Source organism: Phacochoerus africanus, chromosome 16 (genome assembly GCF_016906955.1).
Source record: "Phacochoerus africanus isolate WHEZ1 chromosome 16, ROS_Pafr_v1, whole genome shotgun sequence".
Lineage (NCBI taxonomy): Eukaryota > Metazoa > Chordata > Mammalia > Artiodactyla > Suidae > Phacochoerus > Phacochoerus africanus.
In genome coordinates this window covers 37,613,121-37,628,916 of record NC_062559.1, presented here as the reverse complement: position 1 = coordinate 37,628,916, position 15,796 = coordinate 37,613,121, and the positions used below count along the sequence as shown (strand labels likewise).

The 15,796-nt window shown below is 40.1% G+C and overlaps 1 protein-coding gene across 3 annotated transcripts in view; it reads left to right on the top strand.

The window, feature by feature from the left end:
* The window catches only part of ANLN (anillin, actin binding protein), a 60,260-nt gene extending 53,454 nt beyond the window's left edge, over window positions 1–6,806 (top strand). For all 3 annotated transcript variants that reach the window (XM_047763429.1, XM_047763427.1, XM_047763430.1), the window contains 3 exons: window positions 346–453; window positions 2,358–2,530; window positions 5,461–6,806. In XM_047763429.1, coding sequence (XP_047619385.1) covers window positions 346–453; window positions 2,358–2,530; window positions 5,461–5,584 — 405 coding nt within the window. In that variant the 3' untranslated portion in view covers window positions 5,585–6,806. The remainder of the gene's footprint in view (window positions 1–345; window positions 454–2,357; window positions 2,531–5,460) is intronic.
* The last annotated feature ends 8,990 nt before the right edge of the window (window positions 6,807–15,796 follow it).

Sequence of the window (15,796 nt, the reverse complement as noted above, 5' to 3'; positions counted from 1 at the left end):
TTTGGTCCCTGCCCTTGCTCGGTGGGTTAACGATCCGGCGTTGCTGTGAGCTGTGGTGTAGGTTGCAGACTTGGCTTGGATCCTGCGTTGCTGTGGCTCTGGCATGGGCCGGTGGCTACAGCTCCGATTAGACCCCTAGCCTGGGAGCCTCCATATGCCTCGGGAGCGGCCCAAGAAATAGCAAAAAAGACAAAAACAAAAACAAACAAACAAAAAAAAAGATGATGAAAATCATGCAAATTGATTTTAAAATATAAAGGTGTTAACATACTAAAGTTTAATGTATAAGAAAACATTTAATTGATCCTCAGGTTTCTAAAGTCAGTATTTCATTGATTTTTCCAGACCATATTTGAAGATGTTAGTGGTTTTGGTGCCTGGCATCGGAGGTGGTGTGTTCTTTCTGGAAACTGTATCTCTTATTGGACTTACCCAGATGATGAGAAACGGAAGGTAATATTAATATTGCTGGTCAGCGGTGAAAGCCCTGACTGCCTTTCAAACAATATTTCCTGCAAGTGTCCCCTGTGGAACACCCAGGTTCCCCTCTGAGTATATTTACTAAGCCACTGAAAATGTTCTTGTTGAAAGACTAGTGAGTAAGTGTGTGTGTGTGTGTATTTGCGTAAAAATTTTATATCTTATCCATTCCCTGTGATTTGACCTCTCAATATATCTTATGGTATATATTTTTCTTTTTTCCTGGAATGTTTCATAATATTTTTAATTGATATTTTTATCAGAATATGTCAAATTCACTTTTGCATTCTATTAACAGTTCATTCACCTAAATCTGAGATAGAAAAGTAATAGAAAACCACCATAGGAATATAGTGGTTTTGGTTTTGTTTCTAAAATTTGTTAATAGGATTTTACGTAATTGATTCTCATTTTTAAAAATTTAACATTATTGCCCAAACATAGTTATTTATTATCCCCAAACTGGAAAAGAGAAATAAGCAGAATTAGAAAGTAAAATCATAACAGAAATAACTACTGTTTATATTTGAAAGTATCATGTTTTTATAACTTGATTTTTACTTGATAATATCCTGATATCTGTCAACAGGAAAAAAAATATATCTCTGATAATTGCATTAAATAGCTATATAATATTGTAGCCATGTAAAATTTTATTTAAAAATTTATTGTGAAATATTTAGAACATTCAGAAAGACATGAGGAGTTCCCATTGTGGCACAGCGTAAACAAATCCTACTAGTAACCATGAGGTGGCAGGTTCGATCCCTGGCCTCTCTCAGTGTGTTAAGGATCCGGCGTTGCCGTGAGCTGTGGTGTAGGCCGGCAGCTCTTCCTCTGATTTGACCCCTAGTGTGGGAACTTCCATGTGCCACAGGGGTGGCCGTAAAGAGCAAAATAAATAAATAAATAAATAGTCCCATATTACAGTCTTTTAATTTGTTTTCAGTCTTTTCACTGTTAGGAAAAATAACAGTAACTACACGTATATAACCATCTTTGTGTACCTATATAGTTCCTTAAGATAAATTTATTTTAAGTGCAAGTGTAGGATCAGGATATGACTATTTTGAATATTTTTAATTGCTATTATCAAATTGTCTACCTGTAATAGACCATTTTATACTTTCACAAGCAGTGTATAAGAGTTTCTGTTACACCCCAACTAGTCAGCATAGGTTATTATTACAATTTTTTTCAGAGTTGGCCAATCTAATGTTTTAAAATGGTTTGTTTCATTCTAATTTCTTTTTTAAATTCCGGTAAAATTAATACTTTTAATGACTAAATTGTTTATAAATTGTGCCCATACTTTTTGCTTTTCCTTTTTTTTCAGGACCATTTAGTCTCATAAATTTTTATCTTTGACTCTAATACCATAGAAATGACATTGCTTCCAACAATTCAAAGCAGTAGTTTGGCTTGATCTTTGAAAGTACATAAAAAAAATATTTACAGATGAAATAAGATGTCTAGGTTTCTGTTACTGAAAGGGGGGAAGTGAATGAGCTATAGCAAAGGTCATTGAATGTACGTTTGTAATTGTCAGAGTTGATTAATGGGTACATGGAAGGTCATTCTGCTGTTCTTTTTATTTTGTATCTGTTTGATGTTTTCCACAACAAAGAGTTTGTTGAGTTGGGTAAGGTTGATTTGGGTAAGAGCTCCTGTTGATGTTTTTGGTTTCTAATTTTATGTCTAGCAATAAGCAGTAATAAATATTAAATATGTTTCTTTCAACTCTGTAATTAAATTTTAACTTTTAAATTAATGGCTTTTTAAGTTTGTGTCAACTTGAATACTACTTAACGCTTACTGACTGAAATGGTCTTGTTTAATTTCTACTAATCATGTTTTTTAAAAATTTCTTTTTAAAGAATCCCATAGGAAGACTAAATTTGGCCAATTGTACCAGTCGTCAGATAGAACCAGCCAACAGAGAATTTTGTGCAAGACGCAACACTTTTGAACTCATTACTGTCCGACCGCAAAGAGAAGATGACCGAGAGACTCTGGTCAGCCAATGCAGGGACACACTGTGTGTCACCAAGTATGTACTGGGCTATAAATGTATCTGTCAGCCAAACAACTGATTGCCCACTATGTTCTTAACACTGTAAGAAATATCAGAGATGGTCCTTGTCTTTGAAGGGAGTACTGTCTTAATGAGAAAACAAAACACACAAATCAGTAAGAGAACAGTCTCATAACTAAATTAATATAGTTAAGAAAAGCACAGCATCCAAGTTATTACTTAGCTAATTATGTTTTCTAGTATATTCACAGTATAGCTGTTTTCAAGGAAGTTAACTAATAGTCTTTGGGCTAAGTCTGAAGATTTCATGTATTATTGAGGAGTCAAGTATTATTTAGAGACTTAACACATCCCTTCCTCTCCATCCCCAAAATACCCTCGATTAATCAAGTGACTTACAAAACAGTCTCATTCTATTCCGCAAAAATGTGCTTTAAGATTAACGCAATAAACTATCGAGAGTGTAATTTTTTGTTAACCTCAAGCTTAAGTATAAGATGCAAAAGCTTATTGCAGAGAGTCTAAGATAGATTCTTCTGCTTAGATGCCCAAGAGAAGCTTAGAAACCAACTTCAGTGTACAAAACTATGATTAGGAACAAAAGTGAGAATTCAACAAAATCTCTTAAAATAGTGAGAAGATAAACCAGATATAATGGAAAAAATTAAAATCATTATTAAAAAATATATAATAAATAAAATAGTGAGAAGAGTTCCCGCTGTGGTGCAATGGGTTAAGAATCTGACTGCAATGGCTTGGATTCTTGCAGAGACAAGGGTTTAATCCCTGGCCCTGCACAGTGGATTAAAAGATCCGGCACTGCTGCAGCTGTGGGGTAGGTTGCACCTGCAGCTCAGATTCAATCCCTGGCCTAGGAACTGCCATATGCTACAAGTGTGGCCATAAAATAAATTAATTAAATTAAATATTGAGAAAGGAGACCCATTCTCTGGAAATTCTTGATGTCTTGATTACTTTCAGATTGATTTATTTGAGCTCATCTATTCCCTTCCTTTGGGAATACTTCTATGCAGCAGTGGTATCTGACAGGACAGGAGAGGCAAATTGGATTTACATCATTTTCTTAGTATCTGCTCTGTCCATGGCTACAGTCAGTGAGGGAACTAGCCAAAATTCAGTCCCCAAATAATTCCTGAAAAAAATGGCCCTTTTTAAACATTACTCACATTTTTCTTATAATCTTATCCTTTACTTGTTACATAAACCCTCCCAGATGTCTCCTTCAACATCCTTCTGCAGTGGAAACATATTGCTCTAATTATTTACTCTGTACCTCACTTGCATATAGTTTTCTTATTATAACATTATCATCTATATACATATTTTAGGGCCACACCCACAGCATATGGAGGATCCTAGACTAGGGGGTCCAATTGGAGCTGCAGCTGCTGCCCTACACTACAGCTCACAGCAACACCAGATCCCTGAACCACCAAGTGAGGCCAGCGATCAAACCTGCATCCTCATAGACACTAGTCGGGTTTGTTGCCACTGAGCCACAACAGGAACTCCCATTATCATAATTTGAGCAGACACTTTGTCCACGTATTTGAGAGAGACCCATTCTCAGTTCAGTTCTGGCTGAGTCTTTAGCTTTGCTTGGTGGCTTCTTAAAACTTATTTCTCTTTTTGGTCATCTATTTTACAGAGGATATACATTTTGCAGGTCCGCATTTGCCTTTGCCTCATTTATCTACCTCTCCTCAGGACCTTTTTGACCTATGCCTTTTATCTAAATTTAATGTATCTCATTTTTATTTCTGCTAACCAACCTTGCTGTCTTCCCCTCCTTCAATACAAATATTTTATCATCGGATCCCTATTGTCTATTTTGAAATGTAGACTATACATTTGGACTAGAGATGCCCCGTCCCTTGGGGAGGCCGTATTGTACAGTTGGACTTTGAAGTTAATAGACCTAGGTTTAAATCCCAATTCAGTGACTTACCAAATGTGACAGTGGCAAGTTACTTAACTTTGCTGGCCCTCTGAACTCTGCTGTGTTCAGAAGAATAAATAAATTCCACAGAGTGACAATAAAAGAATAAATTCCACAGTGACAATAGAGGTTAGTGAGCAGGCACACTTATCATGGTGTCACCTGGACTGAGCTCAGTGAATGGTCACTGTATTATAAATGTTCTGTTCTCTCCATGGACTAATAGATTATCAGCTTGCTGCTTATTCATGTTTATAGCATGTCTGGTACCAGTGGGGAGAAATTAGAAAGTCGGAGGATGAGTACAGTGTAACATCCTTCTAACAACTGGCTGGCCTCTAGAGGAATGGTCTGGCTTGTGAGTTACAGCGTTCCCCTCTCCCCCATCCTCGCCTGCCCCATCAATTAGTTATTCAACTTGTAGCTAAGTATGGATGCAAACAAGAGATTCGTGATGTAAACAGAGAGGTTAGGACGGAAAAAGTCTTAGGGTTTCAGATCACTTATCGTAAATACTGAGCTCTATTAACACAGTAGGACAAAAAATAAAGGGAGACAGTGCAAAACAGTGTTACCTATAAGGCCAGGTCAAGGTCCATGAACCTTTGACCCCAGCTCTTGGGGAGCCCGAGTCTGAGGGGCCTGTGGTACGCTTGCTTCTCTAGGAAGTGACCCACCTTCAGTGGCTGTCCTGTACCCCCGAATTGCCCAGACCACCTGTATGAGATTAGTGACCATTTTTGGTGGGAAACCCTAAATGTAATTAATGTGAGTTATGGTTCAGCTAACCAACCTGCAGGATTATTTTCTTTTATTGTAATTTGGAAAAGCACCTCACTGCGGGCTCTTGATTTACATCCATTAAAAGGTGGATGTAAATCATTTTCCTTTTTAGGCTTCCCATGCCCCCCGTCCCACTTCTGCAAGAGCACATGGAGGTATGGAGCAGGGGAAAGGATCCTGACATTCTTGTTTATTCCCATAGGAACTGGCTCTCTGCAGATACCAAGGAGGAGCGGGATCTCTGGATGCAAAAACTCAATCAAGTTCTTGTTGATATTCGCCTCTGGCAACCTGATGCTTGCTATAAACCTATTGGAAAGCCTTAAACTATGGGACATTTCCATGTTATATAGAGGTTTTCTGACCTATGTCATAAATGTATCTTAAGAGCATCAGATTTGCTGATTACATTTTATGCTTTAAGTATGAAAGGGTATGTGCCAATATTCATTCACTACATATTATACAGTATTTATATCTTTTGTATGTAAAACGTCACCTGATTTCTCTTGTTATTCATAAATGACTGGAAGAAAAAATTTATTATAGTTGATTTTGCTAAATTTTTAAAAGTTTCATTTACCTATAAATCTAATTACTCAATTATTCATGGTAAAAATTTTCTTAGAGTAAGAAATTCTGAGTTGCCCTCTTGGAGCCGTGGGTCTCAAAGTAGGAAAGATCTTTCAGGGCTGGAGACAAAAATTTGACTTGATCATCTTTTCTCTAGCCTCAGTACTTTTTTTCTGAAGGTTGTGGTCATTTATGGATCCTAATATATCTTGTTACTAGATACTGAGAAAAAATTCCAAGGGACTTTGGAGAAACATGTCTAGTAACGGAGATAAGAACTTTTTCAAAATAGCAAATGTATGTTAGTTTAAAGCTTAAGGCTGCCTTCAAATAAGAGATGTGGACAGTGGGGGTTATTGTATGAGATTTGGGGGTTAAATGTTTTATTTGGAAGACTTAATAATCACATGGTTTACATTTACTCAGTTACTATAGATGTTGTGTGGTGCACATTTTCATGGAATACAGGCTTTTAAAAACAACGATTTTTGCTATATTGCTTATAGACTCCTCAAATAATACTTGGTAAATTAGTTTTTCCTGCTCTTATAACAAGAACAAATGTAAATTAAAGAATCTTTATATAAGAAAAGTAAATGTTACCAAGCTGCTATGGACTAATACTTTGCTTGCCAAAGTTCTTGTCTTTTTTTTTTTTTTTTTTCACATCCATGTAGGACAGTGTTTAGGAACTCATTAGGAAAATCATCTGAAAAACTGTTAAGTCATGTATTACCTTTAAAAGCCTAATGCCTTTTTTAAATTATAAAATATTGTAAAGCATGGTCTCAAGTTTAAGTACACTTTGAATTTTTTCTTTGAATTGTTAAAGTTATTGATGGTTTCATTTATAAACACTAAATTCTGTCACTTCCTGTCATTTTATCTTTTATTCATTCAAATATGTTTTTTCTTATGTGTATTATAAAAAATATATTTTATGATCTCCTACCCAAATAAATACTTGCAAATGGCTTCAGGAATCAGCTCTTTGAGAAATACTATTAAAATATGGGGTGTGGGTGCTCTGCATTCCTAGGCTGCGGGCTTCTTAAGGGGACTGTACTGACTTCGTGGAGGTGTCTCTTTTTACCCCTGGCCCAGTATTCAGCCCTCTGTGTGTTCTTAGAGGCCCTGCTGAATGAGGAGGGGGACAAAGGGTCCATTACTGAGGCATTTCAGCAGAATGTGCTACCTGGACGCACATTTCAGGAGATGAAGGCTGATTCCCAGGTGCTTAGCAGAGACTGAGTGGATAAGGAACATCACCAGCCAAAATGGGGAGGAGGTTTGGCGGGCTTGATAATAGGGTCCCTTTTATTTATTTACAGACTTGCGTTTGTTTTTGAATAGTCCTATGTCATTACTTAAAATCCCAAAGACACAAAGAAGTATGTCTTTTCCTGTTGTCACAACCACTTTTGCCAGTTTGGGGGTGTCCTCCTAGAGAGATTCTATGCATATTACATCGACATAGTTCTCTTCTTTCGTTCATTAAAAATATCCATACAGGACTTCCCCGTCATGGGACAGCAGAAACGAATCCGACTAGGAACCGTAAGGTTGCGGATTCAATCCCTGGCTTCGTTCAGTGGGTTAAGGATCTGGCATTGCCGTGGCTGTGGTGTAGACTGGCAGCTGTAGCTCTGGTTGGACCCTCAGCCTGGGAACCTCCATATGCCGTGGGTGAGGCCCTAAAAAGAAAAAAATATATATATCCATACATACTGTTTGTTGTAAGTTAAAGAAAAAAGCACAACAGTATCTCTTAGCAAACATTGTATCTTAGATATACAGAAGTTACATAATGTTCAGCTTTAGAAGAAATTTAAACTGATTGTGGAACATACATTAGAAATACATCATAAACAGTGGAAAATACTGCTCTGATAATTTCATTGCCATATGCCTAGGGGGATTGTTGAAACCATTAGAGTCAATAAGAGCATCCAGAGAGTAGGATGTGGAAAGAGAAGCAAGAACAAAGAGAACATGATCTTTAGGGGAAAAGTGAAAAGAGAGAGGCTGATGATTATTTTCCATGAAAGAAATACAAGAGTGATATTTGCTGAGACCGAAGTAGGAGCTTAAGATTTGGCCACAAAATCATAAAGTGTGTTCAAGAAAACAACTGAAATTTGGAGTGGTCAATTCTGTGAAATGGTTCCAATGAAAAATCAGGTTATAACAAAATCCACAGAGGAAAAGAATGATGGATTTGATTGCATAAAAAAATTTCCTTCCTGACAAGTTTAAACAAAGTGTAAGTAAAGTTAAAACATAAGTACCAGGCACAAGTCACGACATATTTAATAATCAAAAATTAATATCTAGGAGTTCCTGTTGTGGCTAAGTGGGTTATGAACACAACATAGTATCTTTGAGGATGTGGGTTCAATCTCTGGCCTCGTTGAGTGGGTTAAGGATCTGGCATAGATTGAGGATGTGGCTCAGATTTAGCATTGCTGTGGCTGTGGCGTAGGCCTGGAGCTGCAGCTCTGATTAGACCCTCTAGCCTGGGAACTTCTATATATTGCAGGTGTGACTGTAAAAAGTTAATACGTAAAATACAGTGAGAGCTCCTATGACTGGCTATCATCCTTTGAGCATTTACTGTGTACCAGGTGATATTCTTAGTGTTTTGCATGCATTCTTTTAGGCTATTGCCACATGACCTTAGGAAATAAGCATCGAGTGAGGAAACTAGAACTTAGGTAACTTTTCAAACACACTTATTGGGAAGTGGCAGACAAGGATTTGGACCCAGAATCCATATATTTTATCATTATACTATGATGTTTCTCAAGTTAATAAGAAAATGTAATCTACAAAAGAGGGGCAGATAATATTAGCAGAAAATGCACACATAACACATACACAAATCCAAAGGACCAACAAACAGGTAAAAATGATATTAAACAAAAATACAAATTTCAATGGCAGTGGGTTATTGGCCTTTGGACTGTTGAAACTAATCAGCATTGCTGAGAACCCCATACTCTTGGTGAGAATAGAAATGGCTACAACCTTCTTGGATGGCAACTTGGCAACTCCAGTAATCTCTGTGTAACCCACGGGATTAGACTGTCAAATCAGACCTGCCTGCATCAGAGATCTTATCCATATCGAGCTTCACTTATAATTTCAAGAAAACAAGCACTCAAGGCCCTGGCTAAGCAGGAAGTCTGCAACATCCTGCCCACCTCCCAGGCCTTTCATTAGACAGGTAATTGATAAGATCTTATGAGGTTTGTGGGACATCTTGCACAGCAGGGACCCTATAGGTGAGGCAACATGGCCATTTTGTACCCTATGTAGTTATATAGCTTGTGTGACTTTCTCATGAGCCTTGCCTCATGAATCCATAAATTCTAAGTTTATTTACCATAAACATTTCTTAACCAGCCACATCCTACTAAGAGCATTCCATAGATAAGAGATCTCCTAGCAAACATCATTTGTCTATTAGCCAGGAGATCTAGTTCTCAGCACATTTACAAGGAATTTATGTGTTACCTGCCTTTTTCCCTTAGAGCCAAAGGACGGGTGCTTTAACTCCTTCCTCCCCACTCTCAGATGAACTTGTCGGTGAGCAAAGAAACATAAGATGATCATTATAATACTGTTTTTAAAGGGAAGAAATAGAAATTGCTTGAAAGTCCATCAACAGGGAAGAAAATTGGAAATAATCGGCAAGACCATTAATAGGAAATCATGGCACACCCTTTCTAAAAAGCACCATTCAATGTTCAAGAAGAAAAGAAAACCATGTATATATAACTTTACAGAGCAACTTATGGGGAAAAGGGATATGCCATGCAACATGAAACCATATGTAACATAGATGCATGTAAATCAATACCCAGATAAAAGGGTGGAAGGGAGTTCCCGTTGTGGCACAGCAGAAATGAATTCAACAAGAATCTATGAGGACTTGGGTTTGATCCCTGGCCTCACTCAGTGGGTGGGGGATCTGGCGTTGCTGTGGCTGTGGTGTAGGCCAGCAGCTGCAGGTTCAATTCGACCCCTAACCTGGGAACCTCCATATGCTGCAAGTGTGGTCCTAAAAAGACAAAAAAAAAGACAGAAAAAAAAAAGAAAAAAAGAAAAAGGAGTTGCTTCCTTGAAGCAGTTTTGAAGATGAGGGTAGAAGCTTTCCACACAACCATCCACAGGCACACGTTCTCTGGAAAGCCTTCTTGTATTCATAGGCATATTCTGGCCCCACCTGGAAGCCCACTGATCTAGGGCATCAGGCCACTCAGGTCCTGAAGCTGTTTTTCACAGGGAGAGACAGCTATGTCTAGGATACATGGCAACACATCCAGGCACTGAGCTTTCATCCTCATTTCAGTGTCATGACACCCTCGAGAAGGGGAGCCCTGGGGCCCTGGTCAAGAGAATACTGCACAGCGGTTGTGCTCCTTCTTCAGGCAGCATGGTGTTCACCTTCTCTCGTGCTCTTTCCTGCGGCACATATGGAGGTTCCCAGGCCAGGGGTCGAATTGGAGCTGCAGCTGCGCCTACACCACAGCCGCAGCAACGTGGGATTCGAGGCACACCTGTGACCTACACCACAGCTCATGGCAACACCAGATCCTTAACCCACTGAGCAAGGCCAGGGATTGAACCCACAACTTCATGGATGTTATTTGGGTTCATTACTGCTGAGCCACAATGGGAACTCCCGTTCTGATACTTGATCCTTTGATGACTTGTTCTTTCTCTTTGGAAGTTTTGTTGGGTCTTTTCTGTCTTCCCAGTGTTCTGAAATTTCAGGAAATGATGTGCCTTTGTGGGGTCTTTTTCTGTTTGACATTTGTAATGTAAGAAGTCATGTCCTTCAAATGTAGGACATTTTTTCTCTGTTCCTTCAATAATCTCCTCTCCTGCATTTTCTGAGTTCCTTCTCTCATTAATGATTTTATTTTGGACCTTCGGTCCTCTCATGGCCTCTCATGACTCTGGTTTTTCTTCTCTCTACTATTAAGTCCAGTTTCTTGAAGGATTTCAGTGTATTAGTTTCCTAATGCTACCATAACAAATTACCACAAACTTAGAGGTTTGAAATGTTACGGCAGCTGCCCAGCAGCCCTGCACCGCAGTGTATCAGCTCTGGTGACAGCCCTGTGGCTGTAGTGCACCAGCTCCAGCAGCTCTGTGGCTGCAGTGGATCAGCTCTTTCACCCAGTGAGAAAGCACGCGAGACCTGGGAGAGGTGGAGAACTCAGGCTTATTACGCCGGCGGGCTCAGAGGAGATCACCCTCTGGCGTCTGAGCCCCAAAGAGGGGTTTCACAAGGATTTTATGGGCTAGTTCTTCCGGGTTCATGCTTGGCGGACCAGAGTGAGAACTGGCAAGTTTACGGAAGCAGATGTGTGGGGGAGGGGTGGTTAGGGGTAGTTGGCCGGGTTTTGCTTCGTCATCAGGGTGGGGGTCTCTCCTTTCTACATTTTTATCAGGACATTTTCTCCTGCATTCCCACCTCTTGATGCTTTTCCACTTTCTTGGATCAAGCATCAATTTTTAGAGGTCAAGTTGTGTCTGATGTATCCGGGGGGGCATACTGTATCCTGACTAACATTTGCAACCTTATAGACTATTCGTGTGGTTATGAAATGAGTAATTGCATTAAGAATTCAGGGCCCAAACAAGAGGGCAATGATGAGTATAGTCAGAGGCCCAGTTAAGTGTAGGAGCCATGAAGTCCAGTTCCAGTTCTTATTCCAGTAGTTTGAAGATTCTGCCAATTCTTGCCTTCTCTTGGTTATTCGCTCTTTTAATTGTGCCATGCTGCTGATTACTCCTGACTTGTTGGCGTCAAGATAGCATTCTTCCTTAAGGAATAAGCAGAGTTCCCCTTTTCTGCTGTCAGTAATTCTAGTCCCCTCCTGTTTTGTAATACCACCTCCACCAGGAGTCCAGTTGTTGTTGGGCTTTTATGGCTGCTACAGTGGCCTTCCAAGACTCTTGAACCATTATAGTCAGGTTAAGTACTGATCTCTCCAACAGAGGTACTCCAGCAAAACAAAATAATCCTCTAAAGATAGAACGTCTACCCCTTGGTTTTGAAAAGAGAGGCTGTTTTACCACTAACATGCTAATTAGCCTCATGGGCTAGCCTCGTTCTGGGTATCCCCACGGCTCTGCGTGCTCCAGTTTTAGGTCTTTCAGAAGACTACTGGACTGATGGTGCTGGTGCTGGAGAGCAGGGTGTGGATGTTGGCAGTGTTATTGACCTCTGTGTGTAATGTGTAGGTGAACCCACCTAGTGTTCCCTCCAGCTGGATGAGGTCCTCTACGGCTGTGGGGTGAGCCTCGACCTCAACGTCTCGTACCCCTGTAGGGTTGTTCTCGTGCAAGCATGCCCAACAATCCGTCTTGTATACCAATTTTGACATTTGAGACACTATTGCACTCCATGGGTGGGGGAACCTGGATCTGTTTGTTGGTCATAAAGGCTATTATTAGGGTGAAGAGTTCCCTCATTATGTTTGTTAGCTGGTGATGAGGAGGACTCCCGGTGTACTGGAAGTCAGAAGATATGCCATACAAACAACCAACCTAGGGCCCTCTTCCCATTCCCGACTTCAAGTGCAAGGGTTAGGGTGATTTCAATGGCTAATGTCCCACACCAGAACACGAGTTCAAGTTAAGCCTCACGTGGAACTCCTCAGGCTTCTACCGTGCATAGACTGACCAGCTTCCAGGGGTGGCCAGAGCAGGGCTTAGTGCTCTCCAATGATGGTGAAGGGAGTCTTTGGAACTTGACCTTGAGGAGATTCTCGAGGTGCTGTATAGCCTCCCAGCTGTCCATGTCAGCAGCGGATGCAGCCTTCTTGATTCTGGTGTGATGGACCTTTATAGCAGTTGGGGTTGCTATGCAACACTTAATTTACAAATGTTAATCAATAGCCACATCAAAGGATGTATCGAAGCCCATGTTCCTACACTGACTACCTGAGTTAATATTCTGCCTCAATTCCCCCCCAAGTTGGAGACTCTGTGGGGAAAGGGGGCAATGACTGCTCTGACTTCTTCCTGCTGAAATGGGGCGTCATATGGGAAAGCAGTTAGGTCTCCACTCGTGGGACGGTCAAGTGGGCTTTGAGACATTGCTTTGGGTACCCCCCTCTACCAACATTTGAAGGTTGATAGCTTTTCATCAGGATGTAATGAAGCGAGAAATACAATTAATTATGCAGGGTCTGAATAAAAGGATCAAGATCACAATGAATATGGTGAAGAAATATTTTCACCAAGAGGAGGAGGTCACCTGGTTCCACAGGGCAGCTCCAAAAGCGGGAGCTGGATAGGACCGCTCATGAATCTACTGTTGAAGATCTAGCAGGGAATTAGACACATTCTGTGAACAATCAGGAATACAACATTTAGATTTTATAATAGCACAGGTAACTGGTATGATTTTTCTGATTTCTCTAGCTGGTTATGAAATATTTGTATGCCTTGGTCAGCATGTAATTGAAAGCTACCTTATGTCCTTGTGAGGAGTATGATTTATGGCACCACCTTACTTTTAAAGTTAACTTACTCAAATATATTCTAAACAGTCCCCACCATGCACAAAATTCTCTTCTCAGTGTCCACTTCCCACACACCTTGTATCACTTTCTGTATCCATATTAGTCTGTCCCTTATTTTCCAACCAGAGCAATCATCTGAAGACAGACTATTTTTCTTTTGCCTTAATAAAATGCAATTCCATTCCTCATTCCTTCTATATTGAAAACACACACATTCTACTTTTCTCAAGCAACCACGGACTGTCCTTTATAATTTCTAAAAACACACGTTTTTCTTATAGAGACCATCTCAGGGTGGCACTGATCATATTGATTAATCATTCTCAATACCTTTAGTTTCTGTTTAGTGATTGATGTCTCAGTGTCTCATTTGACTTCTGTTAAACCTAGGTATGATAAGATATTATACCTAATGTTGACAGCTATAATGACATGTATGTATTAATTAGGTCAACAAACTGCAATTCTAATTTAAGATATTAATACTGAATATTTCCCAGTTTACTTGAACCTAAAATTAATTCTGGCCAGTTAGTTACCTTCCATATTTTGAGAATTTATATATGCAAAGCCTTATTCAAGGAAATGCAGGAAAAAAAGGCATCTTTTAAATCTAATACAGTTATCCATGCTGCTGTTTCTGGGAATTTGTGAAAGAAGAGTGTAGGGACTGGGCACCACTGGATGTAATGGGACCAGTGTCTCCTTTATTATAAGAAGGTCTTGTACAAGGCACCAATCCCTGTTAAGTTTTTGCACTCTCAATATGGAAGTGTTAAAAGGGCTGTTACATTCAATTAATAATCTCTGTTCTCTTATGTGTCCTATAATTGGGATAAGTCCCTGTTGTGTCTCGGGTCTCAGAGGATACTGCCTTTGGCAAAGAAATAAATTCTGACCTTTAAGACTTATTTCCACCAGTTGAGTATTCTTTGCTCTTCCTATCTTTCCCCCTTTGGCCCAGACTTCTGGGTCAATATATACTTCCATCAAAGGCAGGCATAAATCTTGATTAGCTTCCATTGCCATGTGCCTTTTTTTTTTTTTTTTATGGCCACACCCGTGGCATGTGGAGGTTCCCAGGCTAGGGATTCAATCATAGCTGAAGCCACCAGCCTATGCCACAGCCGCAGCCACGTGAGATCTGAGCAACCTACACCACAGCTCACGTCAGTGCCAGATCCCCAACCCGCTGAGCAAAGCCAGGGATTGAACCTGAAACCTCATGGTTCCTAGTCAGATTTGTTTCTGCTGTGCCATGACGGGAAATCCTCCATTGCCACGTGAATTGAAGCTTTAACCTCTTACAAAATATCTCTTTCTAAAAGAGTTGGACTCTGGAACAATCAGAAAGGCATGAGAGAAGAAAATGGATTCCCAGTCACAACTCAAAGGTTGTGTAAAAAATTTTGTAACTGGCTTGTCAGAAATACAAATGTGGCAGATTCATGAGGGAGGGGCCCAGGATTGGAGAGGAGGGCTGGAAAGGTGGCCCATATCCAGGAGGAAGTCAATAGTCTGTCTTCCTACATTTAGAGTCACCCAGGGCTCCTGAGTGGTAATAAGGACAGGAGCCATTATGGAAATGTCCCATCAGTCTTGATACTGGGCCTGAGGGGTCAACCCCAGAGACCTCTGTCTTCAGGGGAAGTCCCTCTTCCAGTGATCTCTCCAACATATGGGGCACAGCCTAGGTGCTGTGGTCTGAGGCTTGGGGCATTCCCATTTAAAGTGTCCCTCTTTTGCAGAGCAAACAAGATCCAGGCATAGGTCTCTGCCCTAGTCCTCTTGCCTTGGAAACTTCCAGGTTGACTCCCTGTAGCACCTTAACTAGAGCCTCAGCCTTTTCTCTGTCTCTCCTCTTGTTCTCCTTTCATTCTTCCTGGCCCCAATTATAACATACTTGAGTTGCTACTCTGAGGTGCTCCAGGTCTAACGAGGGCCAAAAGCCAATTTTTGGAGCTTTCTCCATATATCTGGCACCGATTGAGCTATGAATTTATCCTTAAGAATTATTTGGCCCTCCATTGTTTCTGGGTTCCTTGGTGTATGTTTTCTCAATGCCTTTCTGAGTCTTTCCAAGAAAGCTGATGGACTCTCTTGTTCCCCTAGTAAACCTCCGATAATTTTTAACAGGTTTTACTCATGAGGCTTTTAATTCATCAACTACACAAGTAATAAAATGATTTCTATGCCAATTGTGGTTATCTCCCTCATCAGCAGACCACTCATAGGAACTGCCAGACACCCTGTGGGGAATCTTGTTCTATCTCTTCTAATTTGCCTCTGGCATTTATAGCATCTTTCCATTCATCTTCCCCAGCTTTGAGCAGTTTCAAAGATTTTATGTATTTTTTCTTCACTTATAATCAATGTCTGTTTTAGTAATAACATGAGGTCCTTCCAGGCTAACCTGTATTT